This window comes from Macaca mulatta, chromosome 14, assembly GCF_049350105.2.
Source record: "Macaca mulatta isolate MMU2019108-1 chromosome 14, T2T-MMU8v2.0, whole genome shotgun sequence".
NCBI classification, from domain to species: Eukaryota; Metazoa; Chordata; class Mammalia; order Primates; family Cercopithecidae; genus Macaca; species Macaca mulatta.
Genome location: NC_133419.1, coordinates 111,366,138 through 111,380,840, shown reverse-complemented (window position 1 = coordinate 111,380,840; position 14,703 = coordinate 111,366,138). Strand labels below are relative to the sequence as shown.

Here is a 14,703-nt window from a genome sequence, read left to right as displayed (position 1 = left end):
GGAACTCTCTCTCAGTGATATGATACCACTTGTAAAAAAGCAGTAAAGTAGAAAAGAGGGTTTGTCTTAGATCCATCCAAAAGGATTTAATAAAACTACGTTTGACTGTAGTTTTTCCAAAGGGATATTTTCACTGCAGAGTTCTCCAGAACACAATTATGCCAAGGTTGCAGCTTATGTGTGCAACTGCATTAGTAACAACAGGCTGTTGACATTTTCATCTGGATTGACAATCCTAAATCTGTTAGCATAGGTATTTTATGTGGTTTAATTTTTCTCTCCCATTTTCTTTGATTGCAGTTCTCCAGAACAAAAGGACAAATGGCTCTCTCTCCTTCAGAGGTATTTTTTCAGTATTCATATTTTTAATCTTTAACCTTTAATAAATGAAGACATTTTCTGCAGAGATGTGCCCCAAATTATTCCCCTTCTCCTTAGTCGAAATTGTTCATTTGTCCTCTAAATAAGCTGCTGTTTATATTGTACACTAGCTACTTACTTGCTATAAATAATGTTCTCTCATTACATGTATTTCTTAACTTTCTAGGAAGGAGAACATTGAGGTCTAGTTACATCATTTTAGACAGAAGTTAGTCAATAATCTCCTCTCTTTTTCCATTGTCTCCAGCCTACCAATTGGAGCTAACAGTTTCCTCAAAGTATGTATTAAGTTTCCATAAATGCAGGGTTTTCTGCTAAGCACCTCAAAAATAATGGTAGTTATTATCCCTACCATTGAGCATGCAGACTAGAATGATTGATTTAGGCTCATCTATTAGACTTACAGTCCTTCCCTCCCTCCTGTCCTCTCTCCCTCTCCACACAATAGGATAACCAAGATTTACACCCTACTGGGGAGTTAAATGAGAAGTACAAGGCCATTGCTTTGGTTTGACCTTATAAAATATTTATTATATATGTTCCTGTACTTATCAGTAAGGTGCTGGACCTGTCCAAAGAAGACAGGGAAACTTTGAGGGTAAAACATTACCCAGAGGTGCCCTAACCTGGTTGTGCTTCTCAAACCTCACTTGACCTGGATGTCCTATTTTTTTGTGCCCATGCCTAATGTCCTGAATTTTTTTATTCTCTTCCAACCCATAATGTAATCTGACTTTGCTGAGTCTTCTCATCTATCTTTTTAAAAAATAGCATATAAGTATATTGGAAATATTAGCAAAATAGGTTGATTTTTAAAATAAGCCATTAGCGAATTCCATCTGACTCAGTGTTGTTTTGGGTTGTTGTTGCATTTGATTAGATACATCAATCTAGAGAAAGAAAAGGACTATCCGAAGAGCATTCCCCTCAAAATCTTCGCCAAGGACATTGGGAATTGTGCCTATGTAAGTGTTTCTAAGCCAGAAAATTAAATTCCAAGTCCCTGCATAAGATAGAACACTATGGATAAGAAGAGAGACAGGCAGGCAGGAAGGCAGACTGTGTATGTGCTATGAAAGGTAGGCATTTAGAAATACCACGGGGAAAATCCTTTTTCCTGGTTATATGTATGTCTTCATATATATGAAAAATAAGCCCTAGAGAAAATGAAGCAAGAGAAATTCATATGAACTACAGGATTTAACATTTACGCTGGGAAAGAACGTTGCTTGTGAGATGTCTCTCTCCTCCCTCCGCTGTGAATATTTCTCTGAATCTTTTCAACAGCAGCTGCAGAGGCTTGTAGTAAAGCTGTTTCCACAGGAGTATTTCCTATTATTATTAAGCAATTTTTTCCCAACTTGTCACTTCTTAAGCAGAAAGTGGTTTTGAAAAGTTCTTCATTCTTTAAGTTTTTAGGGATTGAATCCCTTAGGTTCACAGGAGGATGATCTAGGAGAGGTGACATTTTTAAAGGATCAGCACTTTACTACTTCACAGTGTCTATCATATCAATCACATAAATGCTAAGTCTTTAACCCCAGCTATTATGTATAATTTGATGACAGAAATCGTAGTACAAGAGATAAATGTTATCAATTATGAAAAATATGAAAACTTGTGAATATTTTATGATACTGTCAATTGTCATACTTCACAGCAGCTCTAGATCACACAGAATAGCTTTATTTGTGTGTGGAAAAATATGTAGTGCAAAATAGTTATGTTTTGGCCAAAAGCAAAAGTTATGCAAATGTTCTGACCACCTCCTGAATGCCAGATGTCACTGCTTGAGGGAAATACTCAAATTTTTATAGTACGAGACTACAGAGATCTGTAGCAAAGTAAAACAAAACAAAACAAAAACCCTGTTTTTTTCTGTCTGCTTTGATTCAGTTGTGGCAGTTGGTTACATTCAGGATTTCCTGTAAAATCCCTTAATTTTTTTTAACACTTTCTTTTCAGTATATGGAAAGTGTGTACTTGAGAAAGGACTGATGTCCCACTGTCATTTTGAAAGAGAAGATAAGAGATATGGTCAGGTTGGGTGCTCTGTTTTTATCACTAGTACCCTGGTTAAGTCAAGGATGATGTAACATACTCTGTCCTTTGCTCTCTAAAGTAGCTTTCATAACAAGACTCTCGTTCAGGGAGCCCTGCCTCCAGAGCGATTCCCCCAAATAGGAGTGCATGTGTGGGAAGCATTCTTTATCTTTGCCCTCTAGTTATACACACCTTGTCAGTAAATTATGCCAATATGGAACAAAATTGCCACATTTTCAGTTTTGTCTGTTATTTGTTTACTAGCCAAAGAGTTCTTTCTACTGAAATTCACTTGTTTTGTATACTGGAAAAGCATGTAGGAAAAAAATATACTTTCTATAATTATGTTTTGAACATATATGCCTAGTATTAAGAAAAACTATTATCTTAGAAACCAGGTTATTGGGAGGATAGATTCTTCACGTTACAAGACTTCATGGGAGAGTTTCTTTAAATTAAATGGAAAAAATTTTAGACTTTTTAAAAATCAGAAGCCTTTTTAAAAATTATCTCTCAAGGTAAAGCCCAGTATGTCATATAACTATAACACTCTGGTAGAAGACAGACACTGGGTTGAGTGCTCCAAAGACTCCCCGTTTCACTCAGACAATTTTGCACAATCCTTGGGGCTACCAGGAACAGTTTGAAATTGTGCATTTAAAATGCTTTTTTAAATTAAAATTCAATTAAACAATTTTTAGAGGCAATTCATCATATCAAATAATTCACTCAGAGAAATTCTATTAATGGAAAGATAAATAATGAATTATCAGATTTCAGTTACCTATATTTTTGTATCATTTTTGTATTTATGCTACTTTTTTATGCCATTTAAGCCTTCTTTATCAGGGACACAGCCCTAATTGCTGATTTAATCTTATAATTCTCATGTGTAAAACCTATGTATATATCAAGTTTTTTTACAACATAGCATTTATATTTAAGTAATGCATTTTGGAATTCAGCGATCTCTATAGATATCTCAGAATCTTCTTAACTCTTTTACTGTTTGCTGCAAATTGTCTATTTTTAAGTAAAAGTATTCAGTATAGTTTAGCACAGAGCTTTTATAGATATTCTGTTCATTGGCAGAGTTGATAATAGAATTGAGCTTTCTAAAATTTTCAATTCTTTCTTCTAGACTTATTTTTTTATGTCCTCCAGAGATTTCAACAATTAAAATGTTAGTGGCCACAGTGTGTGACACATGGAAAGTTCCCAGTAGTGACTTTTAAAAATTCAAAACCTTAAACATCTTTTGCAACCAGTTATTATCCTAATTCTACCTAACCTGACTTTATACCATGCAAAGAAATAAAACCCTGTATTGTGAAAACACTACTAAGGAAGAAATAGAGATTCAGCTCTTGCCTTTTTTTAATTACCCATTGCCTTATGGAAATACAATTATGGAAATAAGACAGAGGACCAACCTCACTGATTTATTTTTTTAATTGGGAGCTGGGTCCATGTACTCTCTCTGAAATATATGTAGTCTTTCTTATTTGCTTAAGTTTTTATATTCTGTAAGCCATGCATCCTTTAAGAGAAATGTTTTATTAGAGGGCATAATTTATAAGGAAATGAAAGCAAATTATAATCAAAGTTTTATGTTCTCCCTAAATCTTATGCTTTACTCTGTCCACACTTGAAATCAAGATTTGCCTTTCAATAATCATTTGACAGTGACTATTTGTTAACCTGTTTTAAAATTCATTATTTTATAGCTATATTTCTTATTTTTTTCTACAGTCTAAAACTATAACAGTAATGAATTCAGATACAGCGAATGAAGTTATCAACATGTCATTACCAATGCTAGGGATAACTGTAAGTTATTCTGCTAGATATTCTTAATTAAAAATAAACTTTGATTATTTAAATTTATGTAAGTATTTTCCTTCCATCATAAGGCAGTTGATTATTAGAGATACCAAAGTCATACTTTACTCTCCAAAATATAGAAAATAAGAACATTAAAGCTTTAATATGATTAATATATGGGTGGTGCTGTTCTCCTATTTTAAAATCTGTGTGATCTGAAAATTATAAGATTGGACTATAATTTTAAAGTGACAACATGTATTTTATTATGTATGCTGTATATATATATATATAAATTTTTTTGGTATAAAGTTCTTAATAAAGCGTCATACTCCTTCTCTCCTTGCTACTGGTCACAATTTGACTTTTCCCTTATATAATTATCCTGTTATTATCCCAAGACTCGGTCAGTCTTAGGATGATGAGTTCTGAAGAGTTTGTTCTGTGGTAGAATTTTTACATAAAACCATATTGGCTGGCTACAGGACCTAAGCATGATATGGTTAATACCTCTGATAAATTGGTTAGTAAAAAGACAAGTTTTGAATTAGATCATGGATTTGGAGAGCTTTAGTGTGCACACCACATTCTTCCCTGTTTTACTTTTAGCTTTGTATCTTTCTCTTTTCTGCGATAGAGGTGAATTTTTGAGAATTTTAGGAGTGGAGCAGATTAGAACATTTGAGGATGAGGTAGAGGAAGGAGAACTGGAAGACTGTCCTCATCACCTTGCTACCAGTTGTATAAACACCACACAATGAGTACTTTCATTAAAGGGAATGACTTTCAAAAGGATGATAACTAAAGGAAGCACTTAAAAACACTATTCCCTCAGTGAGATTCTCTGTAAATATGAAAGTACATTGTATATAAGCAAATCTAAATACAGTTAATAATACTGTGGAATACTATGGCATGTCTTAAATATGTGTCATGTTACATCATTCAAGGAGCACTGTTTGCAGAGCAATTCATGACACATATTTAAGACATGCCATAGTTTGATTACTTGTGTTTAGATTTGCTTATACACAGTACTATAGTAAGCCCTTTAGAACTCAGGACAACTAGAATTTGGGATAATCTGATAATTAGTTAAATTTAGTGATATAAATTTGATTACATTTAAAATATATGCACTGGGTAAAGTAGGCACCTCCATTAATTTCTAAGCTATATGAATATATTTTGGAAGAAACTAGATAGTTTTAGAGGTATGTAGCGGAATTAATGACAGGATTCATTCTCTTATCTATGCTTTTCCTTTGGATAAAATTATTAATCTCAGACCAAAAAAAAACCCTGTTAATTAAGAATTGAGACTATTTGGTTATACCAGTTTTAAGGGATTATTACAGTGTGTTTGGACACTATATAAAAAGAAAGGATTTTTATTAGATTGGTCTTCCTATTTACAATAAATTTTTTGACTAGGAGGGATGGGGCAGGGAGGAAGTAACAGATAAACTGAGTATGGGGGGAATGGAATGGTTTTTATGGTATTATAAGGGCAGGGCCATGATTTTTTATCAGAAGTTAAAGGCAAGGATATGAAATATTGCCAACAGACTTATCTGTTCTAGCTTCATTTAAAACATTTCTGCTTTATCCCTCCTAGAGAATTCAGAAAAATCTGTATAATTTAGTATCATTTCTTTCAAGTGGGATTTATAATGTTGCCGGATTATAATTCTGCTAGTGAACAATTTTATTGTTTTCCATGACTGGGCCTATTCTCTAGAATAGAATTCTTGTCCTTTTTTTCCCCAAGACTGAACTTGCCTAAACTAAAGCCAGTAGAGGTTGTGCCAATTACTTATCTCCTCAAAGCCTCTTGGTCATTCTCCTGCTCAGAAGCAGCTGAGCTAATAATCAGCCTTTGAGATATTACTTTTTAATCATAGACACAGCAGTGTTTTGTGGTTTTCTGGATAATAAGGTTGTCTTTGCAGGGGCATGTTGGAGGTTAAGCCCAATATTCTCTGAGAAGTGGAGGAACATAGCAGAAGTCAGGACTCTAAAGGAGAGATTAGCCTTTTAGAGCCAGGAAGATTGTTTTTCCTTTGTAAAGGGGCCTAACTATGATTTTACACTCTGTAGGCTACCTATATAGTGAAGGCCTGATTCCATTGCAGTTCATGGATCTCTAACCATCACTGAGTAGGGGGCAGGAGGGAGGACACAAAACCAAAAAAAAAAAAAAAAAATGTGTCCTCATTCAAGTATCAGATATGAAAGATTTATTGTGACATTTAACTCTTTTTATCTCTAAGGGCTCTGAGAGAGATTACCAATTATGGGTCAATTCTGGAAAAGAAGAGGCTCCATACCCACTCATTGGTAAGTTTTTGCAGAAGTCTAAGATAGCATCGATTGTGTTTTAATTATAAGTCTAAGTGTCTCCGAGAATTGGTCATATGGTCCTAAGCTTAAATACTATTAAATAGGAAATTTCATGGTGTTCATTTAATAAATATCTATCAAGAATTTACTCTGTACTAGACAAATAATATCTCCTCATTCAAGCTAATGGTATAGTTGGGAAGAGAAATACAAACTTTTCTCTCTGCTTTTTCATTTGACAAGAGTCATCCTGCCAAAGCTTTTTAAATTTTTTTCTAAGAAAGAAATATGTATTGGTATTTTTCTCCATACATTTGTTTTTCATATTCAGTTTTTACATTTCCTGTTCCCTTACCTACTATGTGCCTCTATGGAAGACCATCTAAAATACAACCATGCATCTTAATTCATCAGTGAGTATGTAACACCTGCTATATACCCAGAACCTTCCTAAGCTTCATGAAGAAAATCAGATTAACCCATTTAGACTCCTAAAAGTCTTTATTATCTGCTACTTCAATAACTTAATTGTTTTGCTATTTCTCTAGTCAGATTTTCCAGCATTTGTCATAAGGAATTGTTGATAAATATGTTCCATTTTACCTTATTTAAGCCGTTAACTAAAAAAATATTTCTTGATCAGTAATTTCATTCAGTGTGGGTAACAGAAATAGAACAATTAAAGGACAGTATCTTTACCAAATCTTGAGATGATGACGATGATAATCATGATGATGACAATTTCTGTTAACAATTTTAAAATGCTTACTACCTGCCAGACATCATGCAGAGCATATTGTATGCATTATTTCATGTAATTATTTCATTTATCTATGAGGTCACAACTGTGTAATTCAGTGTTTCAAGTGATCTTAGTAATCTAAAACCAAATTTTTCTACAAATGTATATGCTCAGATTTAGAATACAGAAAGTGATCATGCACAGAGCTGAAGACAAAATCGACTGTATTTCAAATTTTTAATGTCATTTTTGTAATAGTCAATGAGCAATAAAGTTATTAAAAATCAAACACTTAAAATAATTATTTTAATAAAATATATTAATGAAAACTATGTAGATGGTAACTTTTAGGCTTATGACAGCCCCAAGCTTCCCGACTAGCTCTTACTGAAAAACAATGGGACATAGGACATTATTGTCCCATGATTTAGCAGCAATGCTTAATCATTATTTTAATGTGCTCTGTAGACCTCAATTATAGATTAACTGCCAGCTATTTTGATAAATTGATTTCATTTTATTGTCATAGAAGCCTTTTTCTGCCTTAATCTCTGGAAGCTGCTGTAGTACTTGATATAAATGAAACATTGACATTTTATGCCTAGACCAGGTGAAAAGGAAGAGTAAGAGTTCGCTGAGTTACATTTAGTGATAAGTCAGGAATAGAAGGGAACTTGCTCTCTGTACGTAAAAAATCTACATCACAGTGGTATTTGAGGATCACACTAAAAGGACATAATTACTTAGAATACTAAAGAGTTAAAATCATGTTGTAGTCAGATGTCCAGGGTTTAGTTTTTATAGTTTGTACATTCCTTTTTGCATCTGTTTCTGTGTTTCTGATCCCCTGCAGTCTTCCTTCTGATTATTGCCTCTGAACATCAATCTCAGAGGGCAGCAGTGAGAGAGAAGCATAAATCAAACCAGTCCCAATGCTCTTGAGTAACTAACTATATAACTAATAAAAACTAATGAAATGTTTTTAGGCAAACATCTTGTGTTAAATAATATTAATAATAGTGATACTTGACATATATAGATCCTTATACTTCTGTGGTAGGTAGAAAAAATATTTTAAATCAGATTTGAGACTGAGCAAGGACATGTATTTGCTGAAAAATTATAGATCTAGTTAATGTCAGAGGAGACAATAGAATACCTTTAATTATCCTTAGATGCACACATTGGAAAAGTCAGCATTATGGAACTCACAAACTGATCTGTGCATTCATTCCAAACAAGATAATCTTTAAAGATTTTTTTCTTCTTTTTCTCCCTCCTCCCCTTAAAACTACTTTGGTAGGACCACCTGCATGCTGGTCTCCAGCTGTAAGAGTGTAAATGATCATTCTGTCAAACAAAGGGATTCTTTATGCCAAAAGTATCAGGAGTAAATTGCAGTACACTCCTATTTTGTAGTACACATGCTAACAGTACCAGTCAGCCTGAAGTCTACATTTAGATTTTTCTCTGTGTAGGGCATGAATATCCATATGGAATTAAAATGAGCCATCTTCGAGACACTGCACTCCTGACACCAGGATCAAAGGACTCTACCACCCCTTTCAACCTCCAAGAGCCCTTCCTTATGGAACAGCTCCCCCGAGAGATGCAGTGCCAGTTCATCCTGAAGCCCAGCCGCCTGGCTGCAGCCCAGCAACTGAGCGGTGAGTTGCTTCTAGCCAAAGTTTTCATTCCTGAACATAAATTTACTACTCAAACCTCCCGCCAGATGAGGTATTTTTTCTTGGAATTTGCTAAGTATTTTGAAAAGGAAAGATGGACTTTTAGAAAAAGATGGTTTTATAAATCAGCAATAGGCATGATTGACTAAGAATCAGCAGCTAGCAGCTAGTAGCAATACAGTCTGTTCCTTCTTTCTTCACCATTCTTTCCCCTTTAACCTTATTCCTACTGCAGAGTCAAAGGCACTAAGCAGTACTGCAGGTGCTTCAATGCCTTCTTTGTACTGTAATACACTCCCAACTGTGTGTTCTCCCTAAATGGCTGCATTATAAAAAGGAGGCTGTCAGTGATGGGTGTCAGAAGATTGTGATGCCCTACCTGGATTCTGGTGCTGATAAGTATGTGAAGACTAAGATGATTTCTACAGAAGTCTCTCCTTAGCCTACTACTCTAATATGAATTCCCTGTGAACATAGCAGCCTCTTACCCACCCCACAGTAAAGACTCTGGAATGATAAAAGTAATGTTCAATATAAGAGAACCGTAATTTACCCTAACCCAAGTTTGAGCTTTAAGCTCTGTCTGAAAGGAAGATTGTATAAGCAACAGAAGAAAACTGATACCAAAAAGTATGAGTGAGATAGTAGAAAATTGATTGTGAATTTCTATAGCTACCTTTGTCAGTGTGAACTGGGAGACCCAAGGATTTGTGTTTGCAAAGGACCAAACTTGGACCCCAGGCGTAGTAAGTTTAAAGGGATGACATAGACCTTGAGAGATCACTGAGGCCACCTTCCTGCCACTTGACAGATTATTGGCATCGTCTGAGTGCCAGGGGAAAGTCTGAAATCCTTCATCTGTGTGTGATTCAACTGATACAGTATTAATGAAAAATTAGCTCATACTGTTTCTATCTTCATTACAGAACAACCCTACTTTAAGAAACATTTGTATGTACCTATCTGAACTTATAGAAAACAAATTAAATCACTCATTGTAAGGAGTTTTTTTGTTTTTGTTTTTGTTTTTGCCTTAAGTGTTAATACACACCAAGATTGTTTTAAACAGAATCTCCTCTAATGCATTTAAAGTTGTTTAATTTCTAATTTATATTTCATACTAAAACATAGTTTCTGAAATAACTACATCAAGAAATTGTAACAGCATTGTGAAACTTATTTTCCTGTTCGCCCCTTTGATTCAAGATTTTGACATTTTATTGGACAAAAAGAGTTGTAACCACCATCTGTTTTCTTCAGCCAGCCTTTGTTCATTCTATTTTTCATCTCTGGAAGCCCAGATTCCTTCTGCTTCTTTCAAACCTACTAAACTCTACCACTTTCTCCATCTGTTAGTCCCCCTGTCCGTCTTTACTTTCCTCCTTATGCAACTTGAATTCCATGGTTATGGTGATCATCCCTGTCTAGCAGAAAACTTCTTTTTCTTTCACCCTCTTTTCTACATTCCTATACACCTCCTAAAATCTCATCTCTAGATGAACTCTTTGCATGGTTGGAAGAAATCATATAGCATCAGGGCTACTCTGTATCATTAGTGACCAACCTTAATGGACATTTCATACTGGGAGAGTAGTCTTAACTTTGTTTCTGTGCAGCATTCTCCAGCTACTTGAATCAACTGTCTTATATAAATTTCTACCCACGTGGACATCCAGCCTGTCACTTTCTGTTGATGACGTAGCCTCAAATTTATACTTTACCAAAGGCATTAGTAAATCAGTAGATCAATCATCAGGGACTCCCTCATCTTGCCAACATCAGATACACAAATTTACCTTGAATTTGTTAACAGTCATCTCTCTATAATAGTAAATTGAGATTTTGGACTCTAAAATTTTTTGCTCACCTTGGGTAATTTTGAAAGGGGAACACTGAGACATTGTGGTCTTTCCATCCACTAAAATGTGAGCTCCATGAAGGCAGGGATTTTGGTCTTTTTTGTTCACTTCTATATCCCCAGTACCTGGAAAAGTGCCTGGCATATACAAATAAGTATTCAATCAATATCTATTGAGTGAATGAATAATAGGTCTGTTGTCAGCTCATTAAAGATACATAGGGTATCTTTATAACTAGGCTGAGGAGGAGAATAATCTTCTACTCTTCTACCTTTGTACCTATGTTTTTCAAAACTGTTTTTCTGGGTCCTTGTCAACTTTATTTTATAATAATCAGGAATCCTAAGGGTTTTAACCAGTTTTTCTAATGGCTTGCTCAACTAACTTGCAGGCATCCTCTGCTTAGTTTCTTTCTATTGGAAGGGAGGCTAGATGATTCCAGCTGTAAATGATTCATAGTAAATGGGATGAGGGATGGAACAACTATAGACCAGTGATGCCAAGGGCCAGCTAAGAGCATCAGAATCACCTGTGTAAAAAATTACAGGTGAACCACTAATGTTGTTTCTTTTTAAGTACAAAAGAATTTGATGAGCAACTGCCTTTACCAGTGATTTAGATCAGGGGTCAGCAAACTTTTTCTGTAAGGGAACAGATAGTAAAATTTTGCAGGTCAGTATCACAAATCAGGGATATTATGTAAGTGTTATATAACAGGAGAAAAAAACAAATTTCCACCAAATTTTATTGATAGAATTCAAAATATAACAACAATTGAGTACAATTTTATGTAATACAAATCCAATAAGTGAGAAGTGAATTCTTTGGAGGGATAACATTTCACTTAGTTGGAATTTAAAGTTAGTGATCTAGCCATCAAAATTGAGTACAAACATTCTGATCTATAATAAAATTTTTATATTTCATCTTTGAAAACATATTTTCTCACATAGGTACTGCCAAATACTGATATCATTCTACAAGCATCTAATTTCAGTTCAGCATATGTCTCTTTTACATGGCATTTGTAGAATTTTGTTAGATTCTTCTCCTGATATTTGCCTTTTAGCATATCATTTCATTGCAGATAATCACTTTCAATTGAAGGTTAGGTGGAAGCTCTTCAGTTGCATAGTGAAATGGATTTTGAGATATGGAAATCGCCTTTGCTCTTGTATTGAGAAACACTACTCAAACTGTAGTTTGAACTCAAAAAACATATCTGCTGTAAATTTTTATGTGAATCAAGATCTTGCTTCTTGTTTTAACTTTTGATGGCACAAGAAGTGTATAAAGCAGCTTAATATTACTTGTAATTAAACATTCATTGTTTTCCAAATGACTACAGTAAAAACTTTGTATGTAAGCACTATTTTGCTTTGTAATTTTAGGTTGGATTTATTATGAAACATCATCATATCTACAGCAAAAACTAACTTTCAAAGCCATTTAGTGTCCATTAATAGAGGTCGAAGGCTGTTCTCATTCATAACAAGTTCAATCTGGGCCCTGAGTTCAAAATATCACTATGAAACTTTAGCAGTGCTGAGCCATTGAAATGCTGTGTGATAGCATAATGCAGGATAACGTTTAGCATCTATTTTTAACAAAAATTCGTAGAACTGACAATAATTAAGTCCATGAGAGTAAATGAAGTTCACTGTTGACAGTACTGATCCAGTAACACTTGATAAATTTCCATATTTTTCAGGCAGTACCACTGATCAAAACAATACAATGAATAATCATAGGTATTAAACACTTTAAATTTTCACAAGCTTTCTAAATTTGTCAAATTACATCTTTTTCTGCTCTACATATTTTCACTACCATGAAATATAACACAGCAGATTCCACTTCAGGTTGTACTGAATTATTGTTTTCTCAAATGCTTTGAAAATATTCTTACCCATAGTTGTTCTATGCAGACTATTCAAGGTTAATTCTTCAGTCACTTCAAACTCAGCATTGACTTCTTAGCTAGACAAGTTAGTGCTATTGGTAACATTGTCACTTCATCAAGAACCAAGGAAAGTCACTTGCCTTGTTTTTTAGTTTACTATTGATATTACTCCTAATGCCCTCAACTATTCAATCATCTATTCTCACTAAAAGGCTGATAATCTTAAATCTAGTTTCTCTGGACCTCTTTCTTAATCTACTGCAAGCACACAGATTTAATCAGTTCACCATTGGTAAATGGGTAAATGGCTTTCCTTGGTTGGCTAACAAATGAGCCACTCAGAAACTTTTATTGTAGCCTCATTTTTATTTTTGTGAGGAAATGCTGCAGTAATGATATATTTCATATTAAATATTTTTCTGATCCATTGCTTATGAGTTGGGAACATTATGATTAACCATTGGTCTGTTAACCACTGACATATATTATATTCTGTAACCACAGCTGTTACTTCATTGCACAGTAAACATAATATTTTGCCATTAGTTCCATAACAAAGTTATCTGCATTTCACTTTGCCTTAAAAATTTAACATTAGAAGAAGTCCACTTTTCTTTTATTGTTTTTACATAATAAGTAATAAAAAAGATGTTATGGTATCATGATACATGTGGCATTTGAAACAGTCAAGATGTAACAGGGTCACTGCAATTTGTAGTGCCCCGAGCAGCAGTGCAAAGTAATGAACGCACCACATACCATCTGTGTCACAGCTACTTTGCTATTGAGTGTGAAGTGAAAGCAGCCATAGACATTACATGAATAAGCGTAGTCATGTTCCAGTAAAACTATTCTAGACAATAAAATTTGAATTTTTTTTTTTTTTTTTTTTTTTTGAGACGAAGTCTCATTCTTATCACCCAGGCTGAAGTGCAGTGGCACAATCTTGGCTCACTGCAACCTCCACCTCCCGGGTTCAAGTGATTCTCCTATATCAGCCTCCCGAGTAGCTAGGATACAGGCGCCTGCCACCACGCCTGGCTAATTTTTGTATTTTTAGTAGAGATGGGGTTTCACCATGTTGGCCAAGCTGGTCTCAAACTCCTGACCTCAGGCGATCTGCCCGCCTTGGCCTCCCAAAGTGCTGGGATTACAGGCATGAACCATCACGCCTGGCCTAAAGTTTAAATTCCATATAATTTTTATGTGTTACTACGTATTATTCTTTTGAATTTTTTTCAACTTTTTAAAAATGTAAAAGCCATTCTTAGCTCACAAGTTATCCAAAGGGAGGTGGCAAGCCAGATTTGGTCCAGGGAGCATAGTTTGTGCCCTCTGATTGAATGATTAAAATATGCATAATTTAAAACATGCCAGCTAAAGTCTCCATATTCTGCAAGACTTTATAACAGCTCACACAAGTAACAGCCATCTTATTTGACTTGTCTTCATTCCTTTGCCTGTTACTTCTTTGTCATGTTCTAATTTGAGCAAGAGTATCTTCATGCTCCTTTGTTCACATACATACCAGCTATTAACCTGACTTCTAATGGGGAAAAATGAGCTAATACTTCTTTTTTGGCACATAGTATAAACATAGAATTTTCCTTATTTACCAAGTGCCAGTTGTTCTAGTCAGAATCTTTCACACTTGTTTGTGGCCTGTATATTTAAAATCCACAGAATTCATAAATTCTTAAATTGCTTAGTCCTAGGAAATGGGTATTTTGCACGGTCTCTAATGTGAAAAACATGTCTTGTTTTCTCCCCTGGAAACAAAGGGTTAAAATCTAATGATTTCTGTTAGAATATTGTCTGAGAAAAATATTTTATTTTTAAACTAAATATAAAGCTTTCTCTAATAAGCTTTCAGAAAATATCCCTGTTAACCAGGATAACCATTGGTGAACACAGTCATTGCCA

At 34.5% G+C, this 14,703-nt stretch overlaps 1 protein-coding gene across 3 annotated transcripts in view; it reads left to right on the top strand.

The window, feature by feature from the left end:
- The window catches only part of ARHGAP20 (Rho GTPase activating protein 20), a 123,067-nt gene that overhangs the window by 87,326 nt on the left and 21,038 nt on the right, over positions 1–14,703 (top strand). For 2 of the 3 annotated variants that reach the window (XM_015115634.3, XM_015115635.3), the window contains exons 5-9: positions 301–342; positions 1,262–1,346; positions 4,177–4,254; positions 6,522–6,588; positions 8,812–9,000. In XM_015115634.3, coding sequence (XP_014971120.3) covers positions 301–342; positions 1,262–1,346; positions 4,177–4,254; positions 6,522–6,588; positions 8,812–9,000 — 461 coding nt within the window. The remainder of the gene's footprint in view (positions 1–300; positions 343–1,261; positions 1,347–4,176; positions 4,255–6,521; positions 6,589–8,811; positions 9,001–14,703) is intronic. The other variant, XM_077964259.1, reaches the window with a different exon arrangement.